We start from the raw sequence: 19326 nt of genomic DNA on the forward strand, positions 1-19326 counted from the left end.
AGGAACTCTGACTAAACCCTTTACCACACACATCACATGTATATGTCGATTTATCACCATCGTGTGTTCTCATGTGTAACTTTAAGCCCTGACGATGATTAAACTCTTTACCACATACATCACATGTATACGGTTTATCACCAGTGTGTTCTCGTGTGTCCATGTAAGCTACCATTCACACTAAACCCTTTACCACATACCTCACATTTATGTTTATCTCCAGTATGTGTTCTCATGTGTGTCTGTTAGTTACAACTCTGACTAAACCCTTTACCACACACATCGCATGTATAAAGTTTATCACCAGTATGTGTTCTCATGTGTAACTTTAAGCTTTGACGAAGACTAAACACTTTACCACATACATCACATTTATACGGTTTATCACAAGTGTGTGTTCTCACGTGTAACTTTAAGCTTTGACGAAGACTAAAACACTTTACCGCATACGTCACATTTATACAGTTTGTCACCAGTGTGTATTCTCGTGTGTGTCTCTTTAAGTCTCGACTCTGACTAAACCCTTTACCACAAACATCACATTTATACGGGTAATCTCCAGTATGTGTTCTTATGTGTCGCTGTAAGTTACAACTCTGACTAATCCTTTTACCACATACATCACATTTATAAGGTTTATCTCCAGTATGTGTTCTCATGTGTAGCTTTAAACTTTGGCAATGATTAAACACTTTACCACATACATCACATTTATACAGTTTATCACCAGTGTGTGTTCTCTTATGTCTGTAAATTCTGTTTCCTGATAAATCCTTGGTCACATATCTCACATGTGAAAGGTTTTCTGACACCAGTGTGTTGACCGCTATGTGTCTGTAAAATTCGTTTCAAACGAAACCCTTTATCACAAACATCACATTTATAAGGTTTATCACCAGTATGTGTTCTCATATATTTCTGCAAGTTACAACTCTGTCTAAACCTTTGACTACATACATCGCATTTGTGAGGTTTATCTCCAGTATGATGAAATTTCATGTCTATTAAAGGCACTTTGGTGACTAAAATCTTTTCCACATGTATCACAATTAAAAGGCCTTCCACCGGTATGTATTCTAAAGTGTGTCTGTAACATTTGTTTTACGACGAACGTTTTACCACACACATCACATTTAAAAGGTTTATCACCAGTGTGTGTTCTTATGTGGTTCTGTAAATTCCGTTTACTGTTAAATCCTTTGAAGCATGTTTCACATGTAAAAGGTTTATCACCCGTGTGTATTCTAATGTGTGTCTGTAAATTCCATTTCGACTCAAATCCTATATAACATATTTCACATTTAAAAATGTTTATCATTAATGTGTATTCTATTATGTGCCTGTAACTTTTGTTTCGTGATAAACCTTTCACCACATACATTACATTTATAAGGTTTTTCTTCAGTGTGTGTTTTTACGTGTCTTTAACAGGAATCCTGTTTTACCCTTTCACCACATACATTACATTTATAAGGTTTTTCTTCAGTGTGTGTTTTTACGTGTCTTTAACAGGAACCCTGTTTAAACCTTTCACCACATACATTACTTTTATAAGGTTTTTCTTCGGTGTGTGTTTTTACGTGTCTTTAACAGGAACCCTGTTTAAACCTTTCACTACATACATTACATTTATAAGGTTTCTCTGCAATATTTCTTTTAAAATGCCCGAGTAATTTTTGTCTCATTCCTTCCATATTCTCCCGAACTAACTGACTGGTAGTCTTATCAAGAGGTGATCTCATGGAATTTGTGGTTTCATCAAACTGGCTAATTGTGGAACTTGTATTCTCGTCCAGGGGTGAAATCACGTAAGTTGTAGACTCGTCAAGGGGTGAAATCACGGAAGCTGTAGTCTCGTCCAGAGTGAAATAATAGAAGCTGTAGTTACGTCTAGGGTGAAATCACGTAATTTGTAGACTCGTCATGGGGAGAACTGACGGAAGTTGCAGTCTCATTAAAGGTGACAAGCATGAAACCTGTAGTCTCGTCAAGGGTGGCAATCATGAAACCTGTAGTCTCGTCAAGGGTGGCAATCACGAAACATATAGTCTCGCCAAGAGATAAAACCATTGAAGTTGTACTAGTGTCATCAAAGTTGGCAATCATTATCTGTAGTCTCATAAAGGGTCATGAAAATGTCTGTATTTTGCTTGTGAGACATTTTATTTATTTCCGTAATTTCTTATCTGTTCTTTGTTTTGCGCCCACTGGGCTGGAGTCTATTCAAGAGAAAGTAATTATGAATATTTGTAATTGACTGTTAGTCTTAGATGCAGGATTTTTTTTCATTCCAGTTGTTATTGGCTTTGAACTAGCTGTCATTAACTGCGAGTACTCTCAGATCAGTACTTAGTACCTTTTTGTTGTTTTTGGCCATTAGTTTTCTCGTTTGAATTGTTTTATATTTGTCATTTCGGGGCCTTTTATAGCTGACTATTCGGTATGGGCTTTGCTTATTGTTAAAGGCCGTAATATGATCTATAGTTATTAATTGTTGTGTCATTTGGTCTCTTGTGGAGAGTTGTCTCTTGGCAATCATACCACATCTTCTTTTTAATGCATTTTCAACAACAGAATTTTCATTAGTTACAAAACATGAAACTCTAGAGAAATGAAGGGTTTCTTTTACTTTTAAGGTATTCCAAATACATAGACATTTTTGTAAAATTTTCTAGATGTATGCGAAAGTTATGAGTGAATAATTTATTACATTAGATGTATGTTTCATTATTATACGTTATTTTGATTGGCTAACTGCAATCTCGGGACACTCTTCATCATGTTCATTTCAAAATGTATTTCATAAATTGTAACATAAATGATGACACAAGTTTCAACAATAAAGTGCACAGGTAAATAAAAGAAAAAAATAAAAGTAATCGTGTTTTCATGATCATAGTGAAAAAAATGTAATTATAAGTATTGAATGCTTCTTTTAGTAATTTCATAGGGTTGTAAAAGCGTTGACCGTGCGTACATTTTTAGAATGAAGCGCAACAAAATGTACTTCGGTCAACGCTTTTGCACCCCAGTGAATAATATACAAAATGAAGCATTCAATTCTTAAATAAACTGGGTAAATATATATACATCATAGTATAATTTAAATTTTATATATAAAAAAGTTGTATGCAGGATTTGTTGATATTCAATAATCAATCTCGCCTAAGAAAGCTACCCTTTGATTTTAATAAAAACTGAAAACTAGATAAAATCTAGTGATATCACACGACACTCTGACTCATATATGATAACATGAGGTTATAGAACTGAATACAGATATCTTGCCGAAGATGAGGTGAAAATGAATAATATGTTTACCATGCCCAAGATAATGTGAAAATGAGTAATATGTTTGCCCTGCCCAAGATGAGGTGAAAATGAGTAACATGTTTGCCCTGCCCAAGATGAGGTAAAAATGAGTAATATGTTTGCCCTGCCCAAGATGAGGTGAATATGAGTAATATGTTTGCCCTGCCCAAAATGAGGTGAAAATGAGTAATATGTTTGCCCTGCCCAAGATCATGAAGATGAGGTGAAAATGAGTAATATGTTTACCCTGCCCAAGATGAGATGAAAATGAGTAATATGTTTGCCCTGCCAAAGATGAGGTGAAAATAAGTAATATGTTTACCCTGCCCAAAATGAGGTGAAAATGAGTAATATGTTTGCCCTGCCCAAGATAATGTGAAAATGAACAATATGTTTGCCCTGCCCAAGATGAGGTAAAAATGAGTAATATGTTTGCCCTGCCCAAGATGAGGTGAAAATGAGTGATATGTTTACCCTGCCCAAAATGAGGTGAAAACTGCCCAAGATGAGGTGAAATGAGTAATATATTTACCCTGCCCAAAATGAGGTGAAATGATTAATATGTTTACCCTGCCCAAGATCAGGTGAAAATGAGTAATATGTTTACCCTGCCCAAAATGAGGTGAAAATGAGTAATATGTTTACCCTGCCCAAGATAAGGTGAAAATTAGTAATATGTTTACCCTGCCCAAGATAAGGTGAAAATGAGTAATATGTTTACCCTGCCCAAGACAAGGTGAAAATGAGTAATATGTTAACCCTGCCCAAAATGAGGTGAAAATGAGTATTATGTTTCACTAACTACAGAAAATGATTCTGTACAAAGTGAGAAACTTTTATTGGGTGGAATAAGTATGCAGGCCTTGTACCTTGTGAAAATAAATTTAATCATTTGAAATGTGTTACTCTAACACTGTTTGCACATAAACTACGCAAATATCGGATTTAAATATATTTTAATCTTGTCAACATAGATCTAAATGGTGTTTTATTTTTGTGTCCTTGCAAGAAAATTAGAAATTAAATATCTTCATTACCCATCAACCTCAAAAGAAGTAGAAAGCTTATGGTCCTTTTTTAAACAGGCATTAGAACTGAGGACAGGGGACTCTTGATTTATTTATATAAATATATATAAATTAAAATTTCAACATGCCATGGGAGTACTGAAAATTCGATTTTTTTCCAAAATTACCCATATAAATGTTTAATTTGGCGTAGACTGGGATCCCGCTATGTATAATCACCTTGTTCTATACATGATATATGAAATATGTAATATTTGCACATTTATCTAGACAGGAGAACCAGTCTAAATTTGGCGTTCCATACACTGAAAATAAAATAAATATTGTTCTGTTTGTAAATCAAGCTAATAAAGATCCAATCGGTATTTCTTATATTTTTTAAATGTCTTATCGAGTGTTAGATGCAGTTATCATATTATAAAAACTTATAACATTGAGCTCGTGGGTTCGATGACTGATGTTAGCAATTGAAATCCTGTTAAGATTGTAAACAACACGTTAAATAATTTCATGCGTCCGAACTTAACTTGCGATGCCATTGTTTTTTTTTACAGGTATGGTTACTGTACAATAATGAATTGAGGATTTTTCGTTTCCTGAAAATTTTAAAATAAATATAGGATCTAAACCAAGTTACAGTTAAATTGTCTACTTGTGGCCAACCGTTAAAAAGTCAAGGGGCGATTACCGATACGAAGAAAATATTGAACGCATACAAAACAACAAAATACAAAGTTGATTAGTGATGCTTCGGTTGTTATGATCTGTTATGTTTATGGTAGGATTTTTTCATGGAATCCGCGAATTTTAATAAATAGGTTGTTTATAAACTCTCTAGGTTTTACTAGTTTGTAGTAAGTAAACTTTTCGTTCTTTGTGATATGACAAATTGGTTAATTTAGTTATGTCTACTTTGGAGGGAACTTCTATTGTTTGTTAAACCTTTACAACAAACATCACATTTATAAAGGTTTATTTCAAGTATGTCTTCTCATGTGGTTCTGTGAGCTTTGGCGATTATTAAACACTATACCACATATATCACATTTATACGGGTAATCTCCAGTATGTGTTCTCATATGTCTCTGTATGCTTAAACATTGACTTAACACTTTACCACAAAAATCACATTTATAAGGTTAATCTCCAGTATGTGTTCTTATGTGTCCCTTTAAGCTAAAGCTCCGACTAAACCCTTTACCACATACATCACATTTATAAGGTTTATCACCAGTGTGTGTTCTTATGTGTCGCTGTAAGCTAAAACTCCGACTAAACCCTTTACCACATACATCACATTTATAAGGCTTATCACCAGTGTGTGTTCTTATGTGTCGCTGTAAGCTAAATATCCGACTAAACCCTTTACCACATACATCACATTTATACGGGTAATCTCTAGTATGTGTTCTCATATGTCTCTGTATGCTTAAACTCTGACTAAACAGTTTACCACAAAAATCACATTTATAAGGTTTTTCTCCAGTATGTGTATTTATGTGTCGCTGTAAACTAAAACTCCGACTAAACCCTTTACCACATACATCACATTTATAAGGTGTATCACCAGTGTGTGTTCTCATATGTCCCAGTAAGCTTTGATGATGATAAAACATCTTACCACATATATCACATGTATACGGCTTATCTCCAGAATGTGTTCTCATGTGTCCCAATATGCTTAAACTATGATTAAACTCTTTACCGCAAACATCACATTTATAAAGTTTATCTCCAGTATGTATTCTTATGTGTCGCTGTAAGCTAAAACTCCGACTAAACCCTTTACCACAAACATTACATGTATAAGGTTTATCTCCAGTATGTGTTCTTATGTGTTTTTGTAAGTTACAACTCTGATTAAACACTTTCCCACAAACATCACATTTATAAGGTCTATCACCAGTGTGTGTTCTCTTGTGTGTCTGTAAATGCTGATTCCTAATGAACCTTTGACCACATACATCACATTTGTGAGGTTTATCTCCAGTATGAAATTTTATATGTCCATTTAAGGCACTTTGGTCACTAAAGTCTTTACCACATGTATCACATATAAAAGGTCTTTCACCCGTATGTATTCTAAGGTGTGTCTGTAACTTTCGTTTCGTGATAAACCTTTCACCACATACATTACATTTATAAGGTTTTTCTTCACTGTGCGTTTTTACGTGTCTATAATAGGAACTCTGTCTGAACCTTTCACCACATACATCACATCTATAAGGTTTCTCTTCAGTACTTGTTATAATATGCCCGTGTAATTTTTGTCTCATTCCTTTCATGTTATCCCGAAATAACTGACTGGTAGTCTTATCAAGAGTTGATATCATGGAATTTGTGGTTTCCTCAAATTGGCCAATTATGGAACTTGTAGTCTCGTCCAGGGGTGAAATTAAGGAAGTTGTAGTCTCATCAAGGGGTGAATTGCCGGATGTTGTAGTTTCATCAAGGGTGGCAATCATGAAACATGTAGTCTCGTCAAGGGTGGGAATCATGCAACCTGCAGCTGTAGTCACCTCTTCGAGGGGTGAAATCACGGAAGTTGTAGTCTCCTCAAGGGGTGAATTGCCGGCAGTTGTAGTTTCATCAAGGGTGTCAATCATTATGAAACATGTAGTCTCATCAAGGGTCATGCAAATGTCTGAATTTTGCTTGTGAGACATTTTATTTATTTCTGTAATTTCTTGTCTGTTCTCCTTTTTTGCGCCAACTGAGCTGGAGTCTAATCAAGAGAAAGAGATTTTGAATATATGTAGTTGATTGCATTTTCAACACAGAATTTTTATTGATTACAAAACATGAGATTTTAGAGAAATGAAGGGTTGCTTTTGCAGTTAAGGTTATACATGTATTCCAAATACATAGACATTTTTGTGATGTTTTAGAGATGTATGCGAAAGTTATTAGTGAATAAGCTGGGTAAATATGTATATATAAATTTAAAAACGTAATTTGCCTATGAAAAAATGTCCAGAGAAGGATAATTTCATAGTGAAATTTTGTCTGTATATAGACGATATTTCACTGATGAATACTATGAAATTTTGTCTTGTTAAAGGGAGGTTATATTTTGTGTGTATTGAGACAATATTTTACGGATGAATACTATGAAATTTTGTCTTGTTTTAAAAGATAGGCAGGGATTAAGAAATCCACTAGCCCGACGCCCTGGACTAGATCATTTACACCTCGGACAATCAAAACTTGTAACCCAATATGCCCGACGGACTAGTAACAAAAAAATCTTGGCGTTTCCAAAAAACAAAGTGGAAAATTCCTTCACCACTATTCTATCTTATCCAATCAAAGTCAATTACGTCATCCGGGATTCCAAGAATTTGAACTGATTTTGTACATCTTTTAAAAATAGAACAAATGACTCTGGTGGACCGGTATCATGTAAATTGATCGCAATTCCTGTACTCGCATTATCGATTTTCCCGTACTTGGCGATTGTACATTGCTCAAGCCCAGACTTTCAATTAACGGTACTGTTGATTGATGTGACCTGTTACTTTGTAAAAATGACTTAGCCTTTTAGAAATACATATTAACATAAAATTCTAAATTAATGATAAATTAAAAAAAAAAGTTGTGAAAATTTGACAGAACTACGGTGTTGAAACTAAAGACGTGTGAGCATGTGCGCAGGTGAGATTTAATTTTGCATCCGAATTCTTCAAAAATGCCAACATTATCATAGATACCTTTATTTTAACGTTCATTTTAAGTATTTTCAAGAAGAAATAACGTAGAAAGAAATAAATAAACTGACTTGTGCTTTGACAGCGTACACAGATTTTTTGTGTCCATCTTTGGTCCGTGTTTTACCATTTACAGACTACCTTAAGTTTCAGGGGCAGATCCTGGAATTTTAAAAGGGGGTGTAATTCCCAATAATTGTTTACCTCCAAAAATGTGTGACATTAAAAAAGTTTTGGATGATTTTATACTAAAATTTAAATATATATATAGAGAAAAACATGATTTTGTTCGCCAATCAAAGGGGTGTGAGGGGGCGGGGGCTTAAACACTCCCTCTTGCCCCCTGGATCTGTCACTGAGTCTTATAACTGTCTTATCGCTGTGCACATGGCACTGATTAACCATATAAATATCATTATTCAATTGAAATATTATACATGTATGCATCCTATATCCATTGCAGGAAAAGATCACACGTACCCTTTTTGAATGTAGTGTCAGGTCTGGCTACATTCAAAACACACTGTATGTACAATATTTGTTGATGATGTAGTTGCATTTATATTTTACTATTTTGCAGATTGCAGATAGTGTCATCAAGTCCAGTTGGAATAGCCATAATAGTGCCTAGTTAGTCAAGGATATGGAGAAACCTGTCATATGTTAATATTGGAAGCAATATTTTAACACTGCAGCATATATAAAGCACATATCACCACTTTATTGTTGATTCATCAAAACACAGATGTATAACTTCATACTAACATGTAAAGACATGTGACTCATAACCTACTATCATCAATATGTTTATAAAGAAGACCACTATAATTTCACCATCTATTATGCCAAACACCTTAACACACAATGGATTAAATGCAGCAAGACCGTGGTATCTCTATGGACAAATCGGGGAATATTGCTATAATGAAACTAATGAGGACATAATCTGTCCAAAGTCAACCATTGCTATAACTGAGGTTGACTTGACCGATGAAGGAGAATCCAATAAAGATTAATGTCCATCAAGAACGGAGCTTTTTATGAAATAAAATACCAAAGTTTGTTTTGTTCACTATTCTATTTTTTTTTTAAATTTTAAAATATTTAATTTTCAAAACTAATGTCACCAATAAAGTCAAAACATGTATAGTTGTTAATAAATTGACCACATGGCAGAGAACTGGTACATATATTTTCAATAGCAATGCCAATAAGATCAAGTTTTTGTTTCATTTAATTTTGGAAAAAAATCTGATGGAAGTTTTGATACATTTTTGTTATATATTATATAAAAACAAAACACACATTCAAAAGATACGATAACGAAAAGCAACTCATTGAAAAACCAACCAAAACTTAAAAAAGGACAATTAATTTCAAAGTATCAATGCAAACAAAAATACAGATTTAGGGAAAATGACATGTAGACAGTACATGATCACCAGAAACAACACATAAAATATATGTAAACATTAAGACATTTGGAGAATATGAAAAAAGAAGTTCTAGAATATTTATTGTTTTGTTTCCATGGAAACCACATATTTAACACATAAATATTCCACAAAATACTAAACTTTTGTCATCAATATAGATATTCAATTCTGGAGTATTTATAGATAATACAATATTGAGGTGGAACACAATTACAACATTCCAATTACCAAAGAAAATAATAAGTCAAAATTTTGTTTGAATTTCCATATTTTTCTGATTATAAATTATTTACGCAAATGTATGCCGAATCTGAACTGCTGTATTTTCGAAACCAGTTGCAATATCATCATAAAATTTTGTATTAATGGTAGGCACATAAGTAGCATTGAAAAAATGCTAAAAACTGAAAATATGTATAAATCTCATCTGGACCCATTTTCTCAGTCACGGTCACAATTGATTCATTTACTTCTATAAAAATAACCTGTTACAGTATAGAAAGTCCTTGTTAGTCTAATTAAAAAGTATTATACATATATTCACAATTAAAAGATGTTTTTGTTATATTGACTGTTTTATTAATGATTTACTTTTCTTTAACCCGAATTACAACCTTTTTGTAAATACTGTTGTGATTATTGTCACCTTTGAATTGACAGGTAGGAGACCAATTATATAAAGTATGTTTTTTTTCAAATACCTATTCTGTACTGAGGGCAATATGATAAAAGATAAAAGAAAATTTATCTAATTAGCACAAACAAAAATTGTGACAAATATGTTGTTTAAAATAAACAAAGGTTGGTATAAATATTTACATGTAAAATGCAATGATTATCATGATTATGAAACAATACTTTTACAATTTTAAATGTTTTGACTGATAACTGAAATACATATAAAATCTGTAAGATGTCAGAAAAACAATAACCAAACCTTAATGCAGTCAAAGTAAAAATATTTCAAAGACTGATAATTATATAATGTAAAGTGTTATGGGCCATAACCAGTGACAAAATGTTCATGTATATACAGTTGGGTGCAGACCAAGTATTACATGTAGAGGGGCGGAAAAAGTTAACGCGGCGTTTACTCGCGTTAACTGTGCGTTAACTCCTAAATTTCAGTAGACATAAAAAAATGCTTCGCTGAGCGCAGCCTGATACGACCGCAGAGGTCGAACCCTGAACAGTTTGGGCAAATTTGGACACAATATTTAAGGGCATACGATAAAGTAGCAGGGGCAGATAATAACGTTTTCAAAACTTTTCGTCTTGTTTTCGCGACGTTGTAATTTCGCGATGTTTCTAATAAGAACGATTACATTTCGCGACGTCGCTTTAGATGTAGTCACATTTGCGGAAATCCACTGACGTCATAATCCCGATTGCGCGAATTTGAAAAAAGTACCTGCAATGAAAATCGGCCAAATCACGAGAATTGTTATATTTATTCATTAATAAGGAAGTCAACAATATTATCTTCGAATGGAAAAAAAATCAAATCCACATTCTTAATTTTGTATGTCTGTTATTTCATATAGGAAATGAATAAGAGATATGAAAAACATAAGACGCCGATGAGAGAGAAACCCAACTACACAAAAAAAAAAACATAAGTAATTTATATAGTAACTTCACCATTTGGCTAACTCTAAATCGTAATGAGAATTGTACGGATAAATTTAATAGAGACTATCAACAAAATGACAAAAAAACGTAATAAATAATGACAGCGCATCTTACTGTTCCTGACTTTGAAAAGGTACATTAAAGAGTTTAACGGCATTTTTAGAATTTAACCCGTGGAATATATAAGTTTATGAAGAAGAATTGTCAGTTAAAATGACTCAGTTATAAGCCCCGTATTATAGACCAAAAACAAAAACGCACCCGTTGATGTGCTAAGCATATCTTCTATGTACATATTGAGAGAGAAAAATCGGCACACAGGAATTAGGTATTTGACAGACCACAGTTGCAACTCACTGATGTTAAGTTACTGGCCAAATACGAAGTCTTTTTGTAAAGTAGTTTCTCAGATAAGAAACAAAATATTTGTTGGACCGGACAAACAATGTGGTTGCACTCACTCCTAGATTGAAGGTATAATACAGACAAGTAATTCAATGATTATATGTACCGTAATAAAAAAAAATTTCCTGAAGACAAGCTTAGGTAACTAATCTATTGATACAGAATCATTAAATTTCATGCTCTAATATCGACTGCTGTATGAAATGTTATACCACACTGTAATGGACTAAGCTGTCCCGATTTAATGTGGGTATGATTTTGTGTTCATGTAATGCCTATAGAGTAGGTCGTCAGTTTTCTTGTTTGAATTATTTCACATTTTCATGTCGGGGCTTTTTAAAGCTGACTATACGGTGTGGCTTTTTCTTTTTCTTTTTTTTTGTGTTGAAGGCCGTAGGGTGACCTTTAGTAGCGTTTATCTTCGTCATTTGAACTATGGTTGATAGTTGTCTCTTTTGCAATCATACCAAATATCCTTATTTTTATATCATCCCCTTACTTTATAATTGCTGCACATTTTGTCATGTCGGGATCCTTTTGAATAATTAAAAACTATGTTCAAGCTGTGTTGTCTACATGAATTGTATGACTAATATCGGACAGAGATGCAAATTAATTTTTTTATTATATATATCTGTTTTGTTTCCGAACATTTCTTTTCTAAAAGTAATTTACTAGAATACTTTTTCTATCCAAGTTTGAATTCGTAACAATTCATAAAGGTTTGGCAAATATGATGCTATTTTACGAGGAGCCAGCTTTATTAATTTTCATGATTAATATCATTGGTTTAAAAAAAAAAACACCTTGGCTCTACCACTGAAATTGACAACATAGTAGTGAACGGCGGGAAAGATTTCACGACGTTGTTGCGAATAAAACTTATTCCAATTTAGTTTGGCTCATTATTGGCAAACGTACCGTTTGCCAATAAAAATTAAGGTTTATTGCTTTTATTGAAAAAACAAGCACATGGACCCCCAGTTTTTTTCTTTTGCAATCGATCAGATTCTGTTTCAAGAACGCTCCGCCAAAATTTTAAGAAAAAATCAACAATAGAATTTATTCTGCACTTCTGTGTAGACGCAAAAATATTTTCAACTTCTTTATTTCACTTGTATTAAAAGAATTTAGGATATAATTATTTATTCCAACCGTTAACTTGTTACCGCATGCTGATGCCATGGATCAAGGGAACATTTTACCAAAAAACCGGTTAAATTGTGACTGTTCGTTCAAAAGTATTGGTACTTTCCTTAAAAGTCCTTATTTATGACATTTCAGGGTTTTTCCTTCAAATATGCAAATTTCGAACCACATTATCTCAAAAAGTAAGTCATGAAGGTATATTTTTCTTTGCATATTTCAAAAGTACACATCGAAATTGACCTTCTACCATAATTTCAAGAAAAAATCAACGAGGGATCTCTACTGTATCGTATGCCCTTAAGCTTGATACTGTCTGAATTTGGATTGTGATCAAATTTTTGACATAATATAGGATTCTGACACAAAATAAATGTGGTCAAAGATCTTACAAATCTATTGCGCAATACTGTGCAATTGAAGATTTCTTCTTGAAACTTTTCAAAAATTCGAAATTTGAAAAATTTTGAAAAAAAAATATGAATCCCTTAAAAAAATTGGAAAAAAAAATCCCCCCCCCACACTTTTTGAAACCCCCCTTGGAGCAATAACCCCAAAACTCAATCCCAGCCTTTCCTTTGTAGTATGGAACATTGTAGTACAATTTCAGAGAGATCCATATACTTACACAGAAGTTATTGTCTGGAAACTAAAAAAATGCTTGTTTTTGGCCCTTTTTTGGCCCCTAATTCATACATGTTTGGGGCAATTAACCCCAAACTTAATCACAGCCTTCCCTTTGTTATATGGAACCTTGTGGTACAATGTCAGAGAGATCCATATTCTTACACACAAGTTATTGTCTGGAAACAAGAAAAATGCGTTTTTGGCCCCTTTTTGGCCCATAATTCCTAAACTGTTGGCCCCATAACCCCTAAAATGAATACCAACCTTCTACTTGTGGTATTAAACATTGTGGTACAATTTCAGAGCAATCGAAATACTTATACACAAGTTATTATCCTGAAACTAGAAAAATGCTTGTTTATGGGACCCTTTTGGGCCCCTAATTCCTAAACGGTTGGGACCATCATCCCCAAAATCAATCCCAACCTTCCTTTTGTGTTATTGACCCTTCTTAAAAAATTTCATAGAGATCCATTCACTTCAACTAAAGTTATTGTCCGGAAACCAATTTGTCTTCGGACGACGACGCAGACGACGACGACATCATACATTGTACCATTATACGATCCCAAAAAAATTTTTGCGGTCTCGTATAAAAAGTAAACGGGCGTTTACTTTCGCGTTTACCTCCGAGTTAACGCAAAAACGACGCGTCTTCTAATTTTGTAAAGAGTAAACGGGCGTTTACTTTCGCGTTTACTTCTGTGTTAATTAATGCAGATTGTCATCGTATCCTTGATACATTGACCTTAAATATCAAATGATAAGGTACATCAAAATTAAATGACCAACTGGTCATTTTCGATTGACATATTGACGATTACAGTTAATTAATAATGTAATAACACCTCTTTAATTAATTGAAAATTAATCATAGTAAATTTCTTTTTCTTCACAAATAAACAGTTCAAGCATGCCCTTCTTTTATTTAAATAATTAAATCATCACCAAAATCCAACAGTTTTCACATCTCAGACTTGCTGACTCAGGATGACTCGTAAAACAAAATTATTTGATCTCATTAACCAAAACTGACCATCATGACCATGTTGACTATATTTGCACTTTATTATGTAAATCTATATAGCCGCATAGGAAATCAGTTATATATTTTTATGTCAGGATGGATTGTATAATACAAATGACAGCAATATTGGAACACAATGACTACAAAAATTTTTTCTGCATCAATTTAGAGTACCAGCATGTCCTCTGTTTATTCAAAATATTGAATAGTAGTCAAATATCAGTAGTTTTCATACGTCAGACTGACTTGTATAACAAAATTATTTGTCCCATCAACCAAAACTGACCATATTTGCACTTTATTATGGAAATCTTATAGCCGCATAGGAAATCAGTAATATTTTTATGTCAGGATGAACTGTATAATACAAATGATATCAATATTGGAACACAATGACTACAAAAAATTTTCCGCATCAATTTAGAGTACCAGCATGTCCTCTTTTTATTCAAAATATTGAATCAGAAAACAAATTTCAGTAGTTTTCATACCTCAGACTGATTCGTATAACAAAATTATTTGTCTGCATCAACCAAAACTGACCATGATGACTATAATTGCACTTTATTATGTCAATCTATATAGCAGCATAGGAAATCAGTTATATTTTTATGTCAGGATGGATTGTATAATACAAATGACAGCAATATTGGAACACAATGACTACAAAATTTTGTTCGCATCAATTTAGAGTACCAGCATGTCCTATTTTTATTCAAAATATTGAATCGTAAACAAATTGCAGAAGTTTTCATACCTCAGACTGACTTGTATAACAAAATATTTTGTCCACTTCAACCAAAACTGACCTTCATGACCACGATGACTATATTTGCACTTTATTATGTAAATCTATATAGCCGCATAGGAAATCAGTTATATTTTTATGTCAGGATGGATTGTATAATACAAATGACAGCAATATTGGAACACACTGACTACAAAAAATTTCCGCATCAATTTAGAGTACCAACATGTCCTCTTTTTATTCAAAATATTGAATCGTAAACAAATATCAGTAGTTTTCATACGTCAGACTGACTTGTTTTACAAAATTATTTGTCCACATCAACCAAAACTGACCATATTTGCACTTTATTATGTGAATCTTATAGTCGCATAGTAGATCAGTTATATTTTGATGTCAGGATGAACTGTATAATACAAATGACAGCAATATTGGAACACAATGACTAAAAAATTTTGTTCGCATCAATTTAGAGTGCCAGCATGCATGTCCTCTTTTTATTCAAAATATTGAATCGTAAACAAATTTCAGTAGTTTTCATACCTCAGACTGACTCGTATAACAAAATTATTTGTCCGCATCAACCAAAACTGACCATATTTGCACTTTATTATGTAAATCTTATAATCACATAGTAAATCAGTAATATTTTTATGTCAGGACAGATTGTATAATAAAGGTGGCAGCAATATTGGAACACAATGACTACAAAAAATTTTCCGCATTAATTTAGAGTACCAGAATGTCCTCTTTTTATTTAAAATATTGAATCGTAAACAAATATCAGTAGTTTTGATACATAAGGATGAATCGTATAAAAATTTTTTTGACCACATCAACCAAAACTGACCATATTTGCACTTTATCATGTAAATATATATAGCCTCATCGTAAATCAGTAATATTTCTCTGTCAGGACGGATTGCATAATAAAGAGAACAGCAATATTGGAACACAATGACTACAAAATTTTGTCCACATCAATTTAGAGTGCCATCATTTTCACTCTGTATCCATAATAATGAACTGTCAATAAAGTCAGTAGTTCATAATGGTTTGTATTTAAAACAAAACTATTTAACGGCATCACATCCAATACTGACATGACTGATTCATGTACTTTATAATGAAAAGTATGAGAAGTTCTCTTCTTGGAATAGTATACTGTTAATATAATATGTCGGTTGATTGACTTTGTTTGTAGCCTAACGTCCAAGGGCAAATATTTCATTCATGTTCAGATCGAGTACATTTTTCGGACGTCCCAGATATCATCTATAATCGTTACGGTCAAAATTGACGAGATGGTACAAATATACATACTTATACAACACTTTATTAATATCCCTATATATACACTGTACAATTTTCGTTTGAACATTTGACAAAACAGAATTTTAAATCATGTAAATCCAAGGCAAACAAGGTGAATTATAATAAAGATGGCAGCAATATTGGAACACAATGACTACAAAAAATTTTCCGCATCAATTTAGAGTACCAGAATGTCCTCCTTTTATTTAAAATATTGAATCGTAAACAAATATCAGTAGTTTTGATACATAAGGATGAATCGTATAACAAAATTTTTTGACCACATCAACCAAAACTTACCATATTTGCAATTTATCATGTAAATATATATAGCCTCATCGTAAATCAGATATATTTCTCTGTCAGGACGGATTGCATAATAAAGAGGACAGCAATATTGGAACACAATGACTACAAAATTTTGTCCACATCAATTTAGAGTGCCATCATTTTCTCTCTGTATCCATAATAATGAACTGTCAATAAAGTCAGTAGTTCATAATGGTTTGTATTTAAAACAAAACTATTTAACGGCATCACATCCAATACTGACATGACTGATTCATGTACTTTATAATGAAAAGTATGAGAAGTTCTCTTCTTGGAATAGTATACTGTTAATATAATATGTCGGTTGATTGATTTTGTTTGTAGCATAACGTCCAAGGGCAAATATTTCATTCATGTTCAGATCGAGTATATTTTTCGGACGTCCCAGATATCATCTACAATCGTTACGGTCAAAATTGACGAGATGGTACAAATATACATACTTATACAACACTTTATTAATATCCCTATATATACACTGTACAATTTTCGTTTGAACATTTGACAAAACAGAATCTTAAATCATGTAAATCCAAGGCAAACAAGGTGAATTACGATTAAAAATCCATGTATTAAATGCATAGAGTTATATTTAGGAAGAGACTGTTTAAAATGGGGAACGAAGCAACAACGTACATCATGATGTTTATATCCAATCATATAAAAATATTTTTCTGATGTGTTGGATAACCTTTCTATCCGCCTCGATATTTATACATGTAACTTTTGAAAAGAAAATATAGAAAATCTGCTACTCAGTAAAGTTATTGGAACTGATTTTTTGTAATTAATAAAAGTTAATATTTCGAATTAAAAGTGTTTTTGAATTGTTCTGGTTTGAAACACATATACGTAAAATATTAAGATAAAAGTTGTTTTAATAAAATAAATGTACAAATGAACACCAAGTTTATTTCTAAATTTTCACAATCAGTTAACGCGAAAAGTAAACGCACGTTTACTTTCAAGTGCACGTAAAAATACATCTGTGAAATCTGTAGTAAACGCCCTTTTACCTTTAAGTGCACGTAAAAATAAACTTGTGAAATCTGAAGTAAATGGCCGTTTACTACGGACTAAAGGGACACAGAGTAAATGCCCGTTTACCAAGGTAGACATTAGAAATTTCCATTTTGACCATGTTAACGTAATTACAGTAAACGTGTGTTTACTAGTAAACGCTAAAATTGAAGTTAACTAACGAAATATGTGCACGCAGCATTAACGTGCATTTACTTTATGTAACATGTGTAATGCTTGGTCTGCACCCAACTATATGTTGTGAATCTTTGTTGTTTATAAAATCGAAATAATATCAAAAAGTAAAATAACAAAATACAGTACTCCATGGAAAACTCAAAACGGAAAGTCAAAAGCTCAAAACATCAAATGAATGGATAACATTAACAACTGTCATCTTCAAATCTTTCAAATGGGTAAATTTAAAATTCATTGTAATCAAATGTAATCATGATTTCTTTGCCAATGTAATCATTAATTTAATCCGACACATAGAGAAATGGTGTAATCGTTAGTTTAATTTGATCGTACAATTCACAAAGTAATTGTAATTTAATCAATTACATTGAAAGTATTAAATCTGACCAATCTCTGTTTGAGACCAATATAATACCAATGCAAATATTAGGTAAAAGTCCGAGTCAGCTTTTTCCCACCATATTTTAAAAATCATATATCTCAAAAAGGAGCTCAATGACCTATCCATATTTTTAGCTTATTTTGTTCCTTAACTAATGCTCTTCTAACTTAAAGTATCAATTTTAAATTTTTGATATTTTGAATTCCACAAACCCTCACCTAAGTACATCCTTAAGTGTGTTAAAACTATCTATATGATGTTTTAACCAGTTAAGCATGTTAATCAAAGTTTTCACCTGTTAAACAATGTTTTAACACGTTGAAAGCTCACACACATCAAACGAATGAAAAACAATTGCCATATTCCTGACTTGGTACAGGCATTTCCTTATGTAGAAAAGTGTGAATTAAACCTGGTACTCAAATATGATCTATACATATATGTTAATTTGGCGTTCCATATACTGAAAAATTGATGAAAGTTGTAAACAAACAATTATTTTGACAATCATGCTAATTACTAGTATAAATCTAAGCGACAGAAAGGTTTATAAAAAGCCAAGCTATCTTCTTTCAATGTCTTATCGAGTGTTCGATGCATTACATTATATAAAACTTATCACATCGAACTCGTTAACTTGAGAATCGCCGATTCCATTGTAATTTTTGTTTAAAGGTATGGATACTGTGCATTTTTTGAGAATTTTCGTTTCTGTGATTTAGTTTGTAAAGATTTTCACAGATAAATATAGGATCTAACCTTACATTGTTTACTTGTAGCCAGAGTGCAGTGCAGGCTTCCCGTGAAAATTTCAAAGGGCGATAACCAAGACGATTTATATATGGAACGCCTACAAAACATCAAAATACAAGCATTGTAAATAATAATAATAATAATTATACAATTCTTTATATGACCATGGGAACACATTTAACAATGACAGGTTAATCCATGAGGCCTTCAATAACTATTGATACAAATAGAAAAGGAAAAAAAAAACAAAACAAAACGGCG

At 32.6% G+C, this 19326-nt stretch overlaps 1 protein-coding gene across 1 annotated transcript; it reads right to left on the reverse strand.

Moving 5' to 3' along the window:
• Window positions 1–5362: 5362 nt before the first annotated feature.
• Window positions 5363–19096, reverse strand: LOC127721733 (zinc finger protein 501-like). The gene is made up of 2 exons (XM_052228534.1): window positions 19077–19096; window positions 5363–7065 (listed from the first exon to the last, which is right to left on the reverse strand). The coding sequence occupies exon 2, from the start codon at window positions 7004–7006 to the stop codon at window positions 5480–5482; it is 1527 nt and encodes a 508-aa protein (XP_052084494.1). The 5' UTR covers window positions 7007–7065; window positions 19077–19096; the 3' UTR covers window positions 5363–5479.
• Window positions 19097–19326: the final 230 nt, after the last annotated feature.

The sequence above is a fragment of the Mytilus californianus genome, unplaced genomic scaffold, assembly GCF_021869535.1.
Source record: "Mytilus californianus isolate M0D057914Y unplaced genomic scaffold, xbMytCali1.0.p SCAF_12, whole genome shotgun sequence".
Taxonomy (NCBI): Eukaryota; Metazoa; Mollusca; class Bivalvia; order Mytilida; family Mytilidae; genus Mytilus; species Mytilus californianus.

What these genes read in the sequence shown, in the direction of transcription:
- LOC127721733 (XM_052228534.1), bottom strand. Translation starts at nt 7,006, where the DNA reads ATGTCTCACAAGCAAAATTCAGACATTTGCATGACCCTTGATGAGACT.